The sequence below is a fragment of the Syzygium oleosum genome, unplaced genomic scaffold (assembly GCF_021117445.2).
Source record: "Syzygium oleosum isolate NSW1041296 unplaced genomic scaffold, Sole_v2.1 Sole_v2.22, whole genome shotgun sequence".
Taxonomy (NCBI): domain Eukaryota; kingdom Viridiplantae; phylum Streptophyta; class Magnoliopsida; order Myrtales; family Myrtaceae; genus Syzygium; species Syzygium oleosum.
The window spans coordinates 3,542,295-3,556,670 of NW_026607506.1; the positions used below are offsets into that span (position 1 = coordinate 3,542,295).

A 14,376-nucleotide genomic window follows, 5' to 3' on the forward strand; every position below is an offset into this window, starting at 1 on the left:
CTGATTAATTTTTGGTGCAAACAACACTATATAGAAAGCCAACTTTCGAATTATGGTGTCCATCCTCTAGATTATTGTCGTCATTTCCACAAATCTAGAATTAAAGTCTAAGTTAGGGAAGTCGTTGAGGAGGCAATTGTGACTTTGCAATTCCATTACACATTCATGCTCTCATATCTCACTCCTAGCACATTGCACCAAATATGAAACCTCGAACGCGCAAAGCGCGCGCATCTCTTCCATCAGAGCATCGATAGCAATAGATACGATGGAAATTAAACTTTACCTCTCTAAACAATTGTTATCATGGAAAATAAACACGGCATTGACGAGGACACATTGTTATGAAAAATGTGTCAAGACTTGATCAAGTCCCCGACCAAACTCAAATCCTAATAGGTTTCGATTGAGTCTTGAGTTTTGGAACTACATGCACATCTTTTTCCTATGAAGTGACAACTTCCCTTGAACAAGTCTAATATTCACCTTCCCAAACCGAGAAAGACAGCCTTCCTTTACTTGTCCTTCCTTTTTTTTTTATAGGAACTCCCTTTAATTCTCCTTGGACCGTGGACCATTTGTTTATTCTCTCAGTTTGTAAATATCTTTCTTCAAGATTCACATCATTAAGTTATGCAAGTTTGGAGTTACAAGTTTTCTTTTTAAGTGATTCATTTCGGTAAAATGCTAATGAATTCAATTTGGGGTGATTGGTTTCAAATCAAGGCGAAGTAGGTTCAAAGATTTGAAACTTACCATGTTAGAGTCAGTTTTTGGTCTCTTGAGGAACCGGCCTTGAACCAAACCGGGCAGTTATAAGCTAATTGTGGGGAGACACTTTTCTTTTTTCCGATTCTCATTAATAATATTTTTCATTAAAGTTAAGTCGTGAATTGAGCATATTCTCTACTTGTAATCTAAAAAATTCCGCAAAAATAGAAATCTAGAAAAGAAGGTTCAACAACAGATGCTGGGCTTAGTCACACATTTCAGAAGAGTTATTGAAGTTCTTCTAAATACGCCCACAAGAGGCATGAAGTCGATCGTCCACCTAACATGCAAGTTCGTGTTCGAATATGAAGTATGTATGACCAAAAGAGAAGAGTGACAAAAGCCTCGTGCACATTGCAAACTTTTTCTTTTCCCTATGACATTGGAACTCTCAATTCCAAATATTTCAGCGTGGCTAGTTTTCATGAATACACACAAACCATGTTGTTCGTATGCATTGAATAAGAATGTACCTATAGGAAGACGGACAATGCCCACGAAATTACTGTAAATGAGAGATGCTGTGATTTAAATACGAGATTAGCCGCGTACGAATTGACGACCTAGTCATTCAGCAAAATCTAGAGAGAATGCAGTTGATGTTAGTGAGTTGTGAAGGTGGAGTTCATGGTAACAAATTCTTACAAATATTCTCTTTACCGATGCGACAAAAAGGTGTGTTGTAAATTGGCCCCATGAAGGAATCAAACACGGTTTCTCCTGCAGAGGTCAAGTCTATTAGATTAAAAACAAAAGGTTTATTAGATTAACTCAGTCACATTTCAAGAATCCGTGGACCCATATCGAATCTCCTTAAAACAAATTGCCATACTGGTTCTGTCCAACATATCACTCACAAACTAAGCTTACAAAAGTTTCTTCTCGCACTTGTCATGACAAAAAGAAGGTTACGGTTCGAAACGTCCGATGGTGGCTATGGAATAGTGGCGTTGTCATTTGTCTGTGGCTTAGCTTTGGCTTGAATCATCTGTACTATCATTACTCAAGTCTAAATATACAATGCTATTGCTACTTGGCTTTCGCTTGAATCATCTGTGCTTTTCTTTACTCACAATCCTGGTAGGTTCCATCTATTTTTTGAGATGAATGGAGTACCTTCCTCATCATAAGAATGAAAGAATCTTATTATAAATTAATCGTTTGGTAAACGCAAGCTCCTTCGATTGCAAACTTGCCGGAGTTTGAGAAAAACTCCGTCGCACCAAGCACATGAACTGTTGAATGAGATAAAAGTGTCCGCTGATCTTACAATCCATGTAAGTTGAGCTTCCATGAAGCGGATGCACTTAGCATTACCGTCAAGAGAGCTTAGGCCCCGTTTGGTTCAGCATTTAGGGAACGGAAAGCCGAAAGTTAGAATTTGGAATGCTGAAACCTATTTTTCCCTTCCCAAATTGCCCTCACTCAAATTTCTTTATTCCGATTTTGCCCATGTTACTGTTCATCTTCTTCACCGCGAGAGTGGCCGGCGAGGGCAGATCTGGCCGGTGAAGGGCTGGCGAGGGGCCAGCGAGGGCGGATCTGGCCGGCGAAGGGCCGGCGAGGGGCCGGCGAGGTCGCCCGACCCAAGCGACGGCCGCCTGGTGTCGGGCGACCGCCCAAGCACCGTCGCCTGGGTCGCGCGACCCAGGCGGCCGTCACCCAGGCGGCCGTTGCCTGGGTCGGGCGACCTCGCCGGCCACCCTCACGGTGAAGAAGATGAACAGTAATAGAGGCAAAATCGAAATATTAAAAATAAAAATTGCCAAAGCCCTTTGCAAAAAAAAATTTACCAAACACTACTTAGGCCAAAGAAGCTTCACAAATTTTTTTTACCAAACACCACTTACATTTTCTCAAGTGACTTTCACCTAAAGGTATTTGCATTCCCCCAAGTAGCATTTGAAAAGTCGAACCAAACCAGCCCTTAGAACGGCAGTAAATGGTTTTAAAATGATGGGTCTCATCCATTGATCAATATAGCTCATAAATATTTTTATATGCGGGGAGACACTTCATGCAGGGATCGTGACAAAATACACATAACTATAACTGGTTTCGATACGGGAATCACGACAAAAACACACGGTACTTATGACTTGTAATGAACATGGAGGTCCTGCTCGAGGGAACATAGAAGTCCCCATTTCTAAAGCCCACACAAAACATGAGTTCTTCGACTATCTATGTTTTAGATAGGTATATGCATGTTGGCCTCCGAAAGATACCAGCTTGTTCCTATTTGTACCCTATTGACAGTATAGAAGAGTTGTGGGAATAATGACACTCATTTTGTCTTATAAGTTTCTCTTGTATATCATGTTCCAATTTATCCGTTAACTCATCCCCCCAAAAGATTATAACCAAAGAGAAAGCAAAAAATCCTAAGCAAAATATATAAAAAAATATCGAACCAGAAAAACTGTACTGTAAATTCCTCAAAAATTTACAAAAGAACATATATATTATCTATACCTGTGAAAAAATTGGGAGCCATCAGTTTCCAGCTTCAGCTACTCTCTCATCTCGCGTAACCCAACCCGACTTTGCAGATCTCGTCTGCAGCGGGGGCCTGCCAGCTTACGGTTCGCCTCCTCATCTTCTCAAACTCACTCACACAATCATTCAGCTTCAAATTCCAAACTCTCTTCCTTTGTTTTGCCAGCACCTTCCCCGCCACTCTATCGAATATCTTCTCCCACCCTGTCTCCCACTCCCCATGTGCGTCGCAGAGCTCGAGTGTCCCGTTATCCCACTGAGTCCAGCTCCACCCTTTATCGAGCACTGGCATCACCTGCTCCACACAGGCACCACGGCACACGGGCGTGCAAGGCCTGCACTTGGCGCCGCTCAACGGACCCTTGCTCGAGATGGCGGCCACCGGAACTCCGAACCGGCTTGGAGGGAACGCGTATTGGCGGTCTGTGACAATGCAGAAGGGGAGGCGCTTGGCGAGGTGGGTGACGTTCTGGGTGGTGAGCTGGGCACGGAAGGATGTTTCGGAGTTAAGTTGGCGAAAACCAGCCTGGTCAAGTTGGGGGATAAGGGAGAGACGGGAGAGAGCAACGGTGGAGGTGGGGAGGTCGCCGATGCCGAGGCGGTCGTTGAGGCCACCATAGGTGGAGCCTGGCGGGACCACGTAGTGGCCCGGGATGAAGTTGTCCGGGTCAAGCGGGGCATTCCAGAAGCCATCAACCCGGGTCCGGACAATCCAGTCGTAAGCGAAGTTGTGACGGGCTTGGTGGGACGTGATCATGGTAAGGCATCCTTCCACTAGGTTGAAGTATTGCAATAGACCCTGCAGAAAAAACGCTTTGTCATAATGAACAACTGTTTATAGAATTCGCAAGAACGAAGGTACTCAACATTCATGAAGGCACCCAAAAGCCAGCGTGCTGTAAAAAATTAAAGATGCAGTGTTCTACTTCAGATTCCATGTAGTGTGTTAAAGACTAGAAGTCTGTACGATACAAGTTGTACTGATTTAACCCCTCAATTGATCTTGTGATGGTACGATTGATGGCAATATCCATTTCCAATTCCAAAATATATAATATCTTAATGAGCACCATATTGACGCATTACATTTAAATTCTCGACTAAAAATCAGTATCAAGAAGAAAGGGGGATTATTTGAATTTAAATCACACCAGATTCGGTCAACTGAAATTGTCCCGTGCACAGAGAAGTAAATCCTTTAGATTTCCCATTCAAAGGCAAGTTAGAAAACTGACTTGGACTGTCTTACAGAAACTATCAGGACATGTTTATAATCCCAAAACTGTAGTTACTTATCTGGATCGGTAGCACAAATCTATAGGGCTAAGCAAACAAGTAAAAGATCCCTTGAGACATTAAAATAATATCTAAAACATCAGAGATCGAGAAACCAAATCCTAAATTGGAAATCTTGATGATTATCTACTAGGTTCCCGTGAACACAAAAATTAAACTAATACTAGTAGTCAATAGATCACATCACATGATTTAGGTCTAACATTCAGGGGGGTCGATTCCATCTCATTTAATGCTGAGATCTAATGCGCTCATATAATCCGGTTACGTACAAGAACTTATCGACCTAACAGGATCAACATCCGCGATGTAAGGGGTGGCTCATACGAGCGCGAAGCCCCTTGATCTTTCCCTAAATAGTAAGTAGATACGCACTATACAAGCCTTAAAGAATAGTCATTGACATTCTTAGCTTATTGGTGAAAGGAATAATGGTATATTGCTGGTGGTTGGGAAGTGGGTAGTCTTGTTGGTAGAAGGTGGGGCCACCCACTCCTTTCTTAATCCAACGAACGTGACGGTAGCATTGCCGAATGAAATCAAGATTTTAAAAGGGGGTGGGGGGATCCATTATAATATTTAAACCTTTTGACTTTTCTTCATCCGGCACAGCTCTATCAAGAACAGTTCATACGGCTGCTAAACCCCCTGAAAACCAACTCCCTAATTAAAGAACTCTTCCTTAAGCCATGAGCCCAAACCCAGAACCAGAAGAGAAGCACCGCAGAAGATGCAGGCTCTCTCATCAGTTCTTATGCGAACGAGTCCAGTCTTTCAGTTCCCCATCTAATCTAGAAACCCAATGACAACCTGGTAAAAGTTTGCTTACTACCAGGTCAAATTGCAATTCTAGATGAACAGAGGAATGCCAACCCTGAAGGAAAAAAAAAAATTCAAAGTCTGCACTGTAACCCGCAAATGTACGAGTTTGGCCGTTTCAATTCGTGCAAAAATGCTAATCTTTTATCATTGGGCCGATGATAAATATTGCCATGTAGAGCAAAAGGCAAGTTTAATGGTGCATTGAAGAAATTACTGAGAACAGGGCCGCTGTCAAATCCAAGCCGAAACGATAAAAGGGAGAAAACAAAATTGAAACTTGCAGCGGAACAAGAGCGACGATAATGAACAAAGCATCCTGATCAGTAGAACTTGATGCGCAGTAAACGATCATCGGAGACCCAACAAAGACATAGCCATAAGGACTCATGAAGTCCGCTTCCCCAGCGTACCTGAATTCCGTTGGGCGAGTTCCTGGCGGTGAGAACCCGGAGCTCCGGCTCCGATTCCGCCATCGGCTCCGGGCGAAAAATCCGGACCGCGGCGATCCGCGGCGCGCTCCTGAGCAGCAGAAACTTGAACGCGTTCTCATCGAAGGGGCTGTGCAGGAAGAGATCGGAGTTGGGGTAGACCTTGAGAATCCTCTCCACGATCGACGGCCCCGTGAGCTCGAACCTCCGGGCCCCGCCCACCAGGCACACCGCCATCCTCGACCGAACCAGCTCCTCCTTCCACGTCCGCCGGACCGGGGCCGACGCCGACGCCGACGCCGCCGGCGGGGGGACCCCCCGGCCGCTAGCGGCCTCGCCGCCGCGGAGGAGGAGGAGGGGGGCGAGGTTGGAGAAGGGGTTGGCGGCGGGGGAGGAGGATGAGATGGAGAGGAAGAGGAGGAGGGAGATGGGGAGGAGGAGGAGGAGGAGGAGGAGGAAGCGCCAGTCGAGACCCGCGATCCGTCGGGCGAATTGCATGGCGATCCCGAGCGGCTTCTTCAGCGGCAGCAGCAGCAGCGGCGGCATCTCCGCCCTCTCTCGCTCTCCATGAGAAAACTTCCCCCCCTCCCTCCGGAGAGATCGCGCCCAACAGCCGCAGCCCACCGGCCGGCCGACGAACGTTCGATCGGTCAAGTCCTCTTCCTGGGACAACGCTGACCCAAAAAGTATTTTCTCTCTTTCTATCTCTCTCTCTCTCTCTTCTGGTTTTGGGGTTGGGGCTGTGGGGTGGGTGGGGAAAGAAGAAGAAGAAGAAGATGAAGATGATGGCGAGGAGAGATCTTTTTTTTTTGGGGCGTGAAGATGTGACGAGAGAGCTCCTAAGGTGGCTGCTTAGGGGGGGTGGGGGCTTTTCGGGAATTTCAAACGCACGCTACTGCTCTCGCGTTCATATCTCTCTGCTCTGCTTCTCTACTCGTCTTCGGGGTCGGTTCGCTTTTGCGCACATAAATATATTGCACGCGGCATGGCGCGTGGCTGTCTTCTCGTCTTGGACTGTGGGGGGCGGAGAGCTGACGTGGCCACTGGGGGGGAATTATTGGCCCCCCTCTCTGAGAATCACAGATCCACCCCCCCACTCCGAATCGACGTTTCTCCCTCTCTTTTGTTTATTTTTCTTCTTCTTTTTTTTTTGATAAACATTCGCGGATCGGGACTTACATCGATTGTTTGAATTTACCGAGGGGCACCCCCTCCCCCCTCTCGCCAATTTTTTAGATTTTTCCCCACCTGCCCCTCATTCACGAACATAATTCGAAACTCCCCGAAGAGTTTTTATCGCCCGATTTCGCTTTCCGCCTATTTTCCGCCATTTTCCGAGCTACATGGTATCAGATTTGGACGGCCGGCGAGCCTGTGCTCGGACCAGGCCGAAGCCTTCCGGCGGAAACAGTTTTTACTAAGGATTTTCATTTTTATGTTTTTGGTACCGCACAAAGGGGTAACGCAGGTAGGTAATCCACGTTTCGACGGGGAGTTGGCAAGAGCAGGCAAACCACCCGAAACCGAAACTAAGATGCTGCGGTCAGTCATCGTGGGTGCAACCTCCTATCAATCCCACGATTGGAATTTACAGAAAGGACCCATTCACGTGCGACTGCAGGTGACTCCTGAGTGGCACCCACCGGAGGAGAGAAGCCGCGTCCGACCCCGATCCAGCCGTTTCGGCGATGCACGGCAGTACTCCTAAGCACGCGTTCGATGCACGGGAAGCAGTGAACTAACAGGAATGAAAATAAATGCTAATTGAGAACAATGCGATTTTGCTGCTTCTTGTCCCCTCCCCTTGCTCTCGGACATAGAATGTCCGCAATACTTACTTCCAGGGGAAAGAAAAATCCAGGAACAACGATCTGTCTCTAGTTAATCCTGTAAAACTACCTTTACTCAGGACGTGGTCCTCTACACTTCACCTCCTACTCACTTTCGGGTCCCTTCGCCGGAAATGGACGGAGAATCTTTGATCTCTTCCATTGAGGTAAGAATGTATCGCGCCTTCTTCTACTGACTATCACGAACTCGCTCTCATGAATGGTCCAGAGGTGTATGTACTGATTCCCGGCAGTCATCTTGTCAAGCAGGTAGGCAATATCGCTGCATAATCTCCGGGGAATGGGAGAAAACTGAATTTGGTGAAAAGATCGGTCTGTTTCCATTGCAGAATATATTAACATGGTCGAGACGACCGCGGTGACTAGTCCGAAAGGATATCTTCCAACTCAGGTTCTTCAGAAGCAGCATCATAGTCCAACAGTGTCCCATTGAATAAACTACTCTCCTGAAGGGCATCTCCATTGTCCTCGTCGTCTAAGTCTGACCATTCTGGATCTTCATTTATATTCTGATCATCGGCTACGACGTCCTCATCTTTCGCGGGGGTGTCCTTACCTTTCCCGAGTTTCCTTGGTCTCGAATCTCTCTTTGCCTTAGCCTCGGAATCCTCACAGATGCAAGAGGATGGGTTCTCATGAAACTCGCCCCTGCCTGGTCTCACTTCCATTGGCTCCCCCATGAAGCCTCTCTGATAACTACGGACTTTAGATGCAAATGCTTCCCAAGTCATGTTAGTCTTGGCTGAGAATAAGCGATACAGTTTCTTAGCATTTGGACGAATAGTTGGTTTATGCCCGAAATACCTCCTGCAGTAACAACAGAATGAGTTAAGACCTTGGAGAGAACTACTAGAAAGATGTGGACAAAGCACGCATCTTGACACAACGAAACATAAATGACCACATTCTGCATACCTTCGACCAGCCAATATCCGAGCCATATTTCCGTTGTTGTTGGTGACAAACACATCACTTTCATCACAAACAATGAAGTCAAGTGCAGCCATACGAGAGGAAAATGAAGAAAATGGTTCCAATTCCTTTTTGCTGGCTAAAGTTTCTTTGGTATGGAAATTGGGGAAGAGTGCCTTCAAGGGTGCAAGAGTCTCTTCCCCTCCATATATTTCACCAGATGCCACATAGATGTGCACATCGCTACCATATCCAAGTGCCCGCAATATCAGGCCAAGTTCTTCAGGAGTGAGCGGGCATTTCCCTTGTCTCCTTGCTCTATCGGGGTTAGTAATCTGCAAATTAATTGACATGCCCGGGAGTTCACTAAAGCTTAATGCGATGAATATCAGACAAGCATCATTTATTGTATTTTTACAAGTTCCTCTCACTTCTATAACATATCTCAACCAAAGCATATCAAAAGAAACACATGGATGTAGGAAACTCACATGTAAAGTCTTCCACCTTTTTCTAATTGCACCAAGTTCTTTGATTTCCTTCTCTCCTCCACCATAATAGCAGCCAGAGAATGCGAGCATATCAGGTTCAAACCTATGGGAAGAATCTCACTGTGTCAAGATATCATCCAAAATACGTACGTATAACAACAGCCAAAGTAATGTCATCCTTTGAAAAGCAAAAGAATATTCAAATGCCAACACATAGACATGCCTTGCAAATCAAATTCAGGTGGCAGAAGTCCCCAAAATGTTTCCTATGTTACGAGACTTATAAATAATAACTGTCAAATTTTGATCATTTCCTGTAAGATATGCATATAGTGCTACAACTAACAGGTATAGAAATTGTCATTCAATCCTGAAAAAGAAAATCATCACGAGGACAAGAAGTTGCCATATGACACCCCACTATGGGTATTCAGGCACTTAAGACATGAATCGCAGGGTCAAGCAATGCAGTAGATGGATTCACCGGTAGGTATTCCTAACAGCGCACAAGAATCATTGTACACTTCATTATTTAACACAAAATACCAAATTACGGTTGGAGATTCAAAGTTGAGGGAACAAAGACAAATAACCTAAGAAGTACACTTAAATTGTCGTAACACTAGGCAGATGCCAAGTGGCAGAGGAGGGAGAGGGACAAGAGGTTCCAGATGCAAAACTTGGACCTCACAAGATTTTACCAATATATTGAACCTGCAGGTTAGCAGTATGAGGTTCAACCGGTCCAACTGGTTAGGCTACTATCACTGGTCAGTTTAATTAAAGACGCTTCCAGAGTCAAATATGTAGTGCATATAAAAAAATGAGCCAATTTAACATAAGCCGGGTATAGCTGAGATGGCAAAATGTGCCGCCCTTGTAGGAAGATAAGGCCGTGGGTTGGGGCTCCATCAGCGCAGGCGGTTTTTATGTTTGGAAGTGTCACCTAAATAATACATAAATATCTTTGCAAGAAATTACCAAAAGAAAAACGCTGTGCCCCGATGGTGAAGCGTCGGGTGGGAGTTGGAAAGGGCTAGGATTGAATCCTTATCCAACAACCACCAAACAGTAGCTTTTTAAAGATGTCCCCACTATGTACTCAGATCCAGTTCAAACCAAAACTGGTTCACCGGTTGAACTGGGTCAACTCCAATGCTTGACTCGTTCTTAGTCCGGACATTATAGTGTGCTGAACCAGATTGGTGCCCTGACCAGTAACCGGCTGAACTGGTCGAACCGGCCGGCTCGGTCTGGTTTTGGAAGCACTGAATTCGAGTTTAAAGAGGGTTAAAAACAATCTGATTACCTTAAATGCAGGGCGATGAAATTTTTGCTTCTCATTCTCATTCGCTTCACCAACTTATCACCCATCTTGCGTATAGGATTGGTGAACTTTAGAGCATGGTAGTTAACTCTACATCTTAGTTTCTGCAGTCCTGTATCCAACTTGTTTGAGAGTCTGTAATCAAACTTACTGAGCTGCACAACCTGTTGTAAGAATGAATACCAAAAACTGTGACAATCTGACAATAAAGAATGTGTGTCATTTAGATTAGAAGATCCAACAGATCAAGCATATTCATCCAGCCTATCCCTATTGGTTTTAATTTACCAAACTAGGGAAAAAAAAGTCAAGCCCTTGAAGCTATCCCCTTTGTGGCCATCAATCCAGATACCACTAAAACCAGATGTCCGCTAGTAATGAAGTGTCTGAACAACTTGATGGCATAGGTCTCATTATATTTTTATTTTTTATCTTTATCTTTTCCATCATACATTATTCATGGGATGGACAAGCTATCCACTTTATAGAGTGAAACCCTACACCGGGCAGACAGGGAGAAAATCAAATAAACGGAAAATTGAGTTTGATTTCTATTACCATCTCATCGCATGTTTGATGCTTCTTCCACAACCAGGTCAGTTCTGTTGGATGCTTGAAAACTTTCATGATTCTGTCAAAATTATAAGTTTTCTAGAGATTCAAATCGAAATGCGATTGAATCCATGTTCCCTGGATACACACTTCATGAATTCATCTTAAATACAACTAATGGGTCTCTGAAACAGTTTTCTTCTCACATTTCCGTTAGACAATAAGAACTAATCTCTGCTGAATATGTGCATCGATTTTTTTGGAAAGTTGGAAATATCATGAGCTCTCTAGCAAAAGCATCAATTGAGCGAACATAACAAGGGAAAGGAATCCACAATTACAACAAAAAGAGAAAACGACTGAACAAAAGGGACCAAAACAGAGAACTTACATGCCTTTTCAAAAGAACAGGCAGTACACGAATGTGATAGCATCTTTCACTACACTTCCTGGGGACACGCATGGAGCGGAAGCTCCATGGTTTTCCTCCCTTCTTAGGAAGCTGCTTTATTACTTTCACATCGTTTGTAAGAGATGAGATGAACCAATCAACATCAAATATCTCCGAGAAGTCACTGCAGAGTGAGAAGAAAAAACTGGTCAATTAAAGGGAATAACAGAAACCTGAAGAAAACCATTGTCCTTTCCAGATATAGCAGCTATCGACAAGAGCTTTCATACTTCGAATGGAGAAAGGAAGTGCATGCAATCAATCACCACAAACCTGGCGTCCTTCCAGAATGATTTTTGGTCTAGTTTAGGAACAACAAGAGTGGCATTCAGAATACGAGCAGCAACAACTGCATCTGTAATCTGAAAAAGAACATATTAGGAGATTGTCCAACGTGTTTATCAGTCAAGGAATGACTAAAATCATTACGAAAACAATGGCCAGCATAACTTGTAATAAAAAAAAATGGCAGCATAACTGAGAACACAATATCAACTTAGGTATACACTTCCAAATTACTTCTTCCAAAAGCTAAATGAAATATGTAGTAAGTCCAAGGAAAATACTATGCCTGGCAACCATCCATTGCGATCGAGTGCATGGAACAGACATGAGTTTCTTAAGCCACATCATATGCAGCCCTATTGTCTCTTTCTCAAGAGATTCCAAGACAAAGCACATCAATCCAAGTTTCCCTTAAACAACTTATCTAGTGCAAAGGCCAACAGTTTAGAAGGGATACGGTAAAGCTCAGTGATCAGGGAACAGAAAATTAAAGTGAAGCGCAAAATTGTTGTGCTCGAGTTAAAACGCAATCTTTCATTTAACATGTTGGCAATCAGCAAGGTTTAAGAAGATGCATACTTATAGTTAAACCGAAAGACTATGCTTCTTCAGCGATGCCATAAAAACATTTAACAGTCAATACAATTCCCCTGAGAAGAAAATGACAACAGATTCATAATTGAAATCAATTGGCAGCATCATTTACATTTGGGATCTGAAAGTGTCGAATTTTAATTCCTATCGTTTGGACAAAAATCTTCCGGGTGAGTTCTTTGGTGAGTTTTGTGCAGTCATACAGACTTAACCCTCAGAGCAGAAGATGAATGGAAGCCACATCAAGTGTGTGGGCAAGCTTGGACTGTAATGAAAGGTACAAGAGCAATAAACTTACCCCAGTCCTTTGTTGGTTCAAGCCTCCGCTGGTCGCAATCATCAAGTATCGGTTTGGCTGGGTAATAGCTGCAGCTCCTAGACAATAATGACCACATCTGATTCAATTCATCATATATGCCTATTATACCGAATCATACGAAAGTAGGAAGAAGGATTTCATGACGAGGTATAAAAAGCCATAGCACATTTAAGGAACCTTCAAACTTGCCACAAGTGTTAGGATCAACTGCAAAAGCAAACGAGGCATGGCATGTCTATACCAATTGCTGAACAAGGTTTCTAAGTTTCGAAACAGACAGGAAATCAAAATCTCAGAGATATTTCCCAGGTACATTCTAACTATTCAGATTGAGGAGATCATATTAAAAACTAGAATTCCGACGACGCTACTACATAAATTCATAGATGTTTCGCAAATGATGACTCACTGGCAAACTTGGTGCTCGCATTGCTGCATCCGTAATAGAACCCGGAATTCCTCGAACTCCAGATGTCGCGTTGGAGCTTGCCCCCACTCTTCTGCAGCGAAATGACAGGAAGTGAACGTTGAGCGAATTCAGAAAGAAAAGATTAAGCAAAAGCGAAACGGAGCCAGATCAACAGAGAAGCCAGCGACCCACCGGAACACGAAACGACACAGTGGCAGCGGCCCCATTGTCGACTCCATCACTAACCTACAACCAAACAATCCTCAAGTCAATTCGATCAGAAATCAATCATCCTAAACGAGCACATCCGATCGCTCACCGAAACGGAGGAAGACGGGAGGGAGCCAACGCGTGGGGTTACCTTGGAAGGGGGGTGGTGGTGCTGGTGCTGGTGGGAGCGACGGTGGTCCAGCTCGATAGGAGGGGGAGCGAAGAACGAGAGGAGAGAGAAGAGGAGGAGGAGAGCGCAGGAGGAGGCGAATATCACCGGGGAGAGCCGCCGGAGCCGATGGTACCAGTTATGGCGCCGCCGCGGCATAGCCATGCGCGGCGCTGGCGCTGGCGAACCCGTCCCTCTCTCTCACGTCGCCTCTCTCTCTCTCTCTCTCTCTCTCTAGAGATGTCAGCGCGACAGCCTCAGATTCAGGCGAGCGCGAACAAAGCTCCGGAGCAGCGACGGATCTCTCCGGCGGGACGGACGACGATCCGCGGGGAGACTGGCCTTTCAGCTCACCGCAGTCCCGGCAGGTGAGGGAGACGGAGGAGGGCGTGGCGTGGAGGTTCGGATTCCATGACCACCGGCCGCCTATGGATCGAGGAGGAGGAGGAGGAGGAGGATTAAAGGTACTGATGAAGAAGCTGAGATACTGTTTTGATTAAGAGGCGAGTAATTGCCCGGAGGAGGTTATTGTTTCGTGTGTTAATCTCCCGACGACGCTCCGTCTCGGCGACGCCAGTGTGGCACCGGGGAAAGATCTGGCGTTCAGGGGATTCGAGATCCACGTACCTACACATATCCACATACACTGTATTATGCTGGGTACCGGCCTCCGTAGTTTCGAGCTCGGTACCACGGGTTCTTGTAGACCCGTCAAACGGGCAAATCGGATCAGGTCGGGTTGAAAATGGTCCGATCAAAATTGACCCATTTCCGTGCAAATGCAAATCTATTGATCCATACCAAACCCGATTCGATCTATACCCGATACATACTCGACCTAACCCATATGTGGTCACTAAGAAAACCCATACCTAAAATGAAAATAGAGCGTGGATTGAGCTAGACGAGATTAAATGAGAGCAAGAGAGAATCATAGAAAAAAGTTAAGTCTAAATAAGTTTGAAACCCATTTAACACCCATATCATGTTT

General features: G+C 44.9%; 2 protein-coding genes across 3 annotated transcripts; both read right to left on the reverse strand.

The window, feature by feature from the left end:
* Positions 1–3,156: 3,156 nt before the first annotated feature.
* LOC115670025 (uncharacterized) lies at positions 3,157–6,414 on the reverse strand. Its single transcript, XM_030591216.2, has 2 exons — positions 5,799–6,414; positions 3,157–4,069 (listed from the first exon to the last, which is right to left on the reverse strand). Exons 1-2 carry the CDS (start codon positions 6,360–6,362, stop codon positions 3,293–3,295), a joined length of 1,341 nt encoding a protein of 446 aa, XP_030447076.1. The 5' UTR covers positions 6,363–6,414; the 3' UTR covers positions 3,157–3,292.
* Positions 6,415–7,555: 1,141 nt separating this feature from the next.
* On the reverse strand, positions 7,556–13,901 carry LOC115670019 (O-fucosyltransferase 16). Of its 2 annotated transcripts, none has more exons than XM_030591203.2 (10): positions 13,368–13,901; positions 13,199–13,252; positions 13,007–13,097; positions 12,577–12,653; positions 11,673–11,761; positions 11,340–11,523; positions 10,379–10,560; positions 9,070–9,172; positions 8,582–8,913; positions 7,556–8,473 (listed from the first exon to the last, which is right to left on the reverse strand). In XM_030591203.2, exons 1-10 carry the CDS (start codon positions 13,548–13,550, stop codon positions 8,029–8,031), a joined length of 1,740 nt encoding a protein of 579 aa, XP_030447063.1. In that variant the 5' UTR covers positions 13,551–13,901; the 3' UTR covers positions 7,556–8,028. The 2 variants fall into 2 exon arrangements, with proteins under 2 accessions (XP_030447063.1, XP_030447066.1); XM_030591206.2 differs by having other exon boundaries at positions 11,673–11,754; positions 13,368–13,446.
* Between the last annotated feature and the right edge of the window lie 475 nt (positions 13,902–14,376).

Coding starts and splice junctions, on each gene's coding strand:
- LOC115670025 (XM_030591216.2), bottom strand. CDS start 6,362: ATGCCGCCGCTGCTGCTGCTGCCGCTGAAGAAGCCGCTCGGGATCGCC. Junction 4,070..5,798: donor ACTCGCCCAACGGAATTCAG/GTACGCTGGGGA, acceptor TTTTTTCTGCAG/GGTCTATTGCAATACTTCAA.
- LOC115670019 (XM_030591203.2), bottom strand. CDS start 13,550: ATGGCTATGCCGCGGCGGCGCCATAACTGGTACCATCGGCTCCGGCGG. Junction 13,098..13,198: donor CTGTGTCGTTTCGTGTTCCG/GTGGGTCGCTGG, acceptor ATTTCGCTGCAG/AAGAGTGGGGGCAAGCTCCA. Junction 11,524..11,672: donor TCATTCTGGAAGGACGCCAG/GTTTGTGGTGAT, acceptor CTCACTCTGCAG/TGACTTCTCGGAGATATTTG.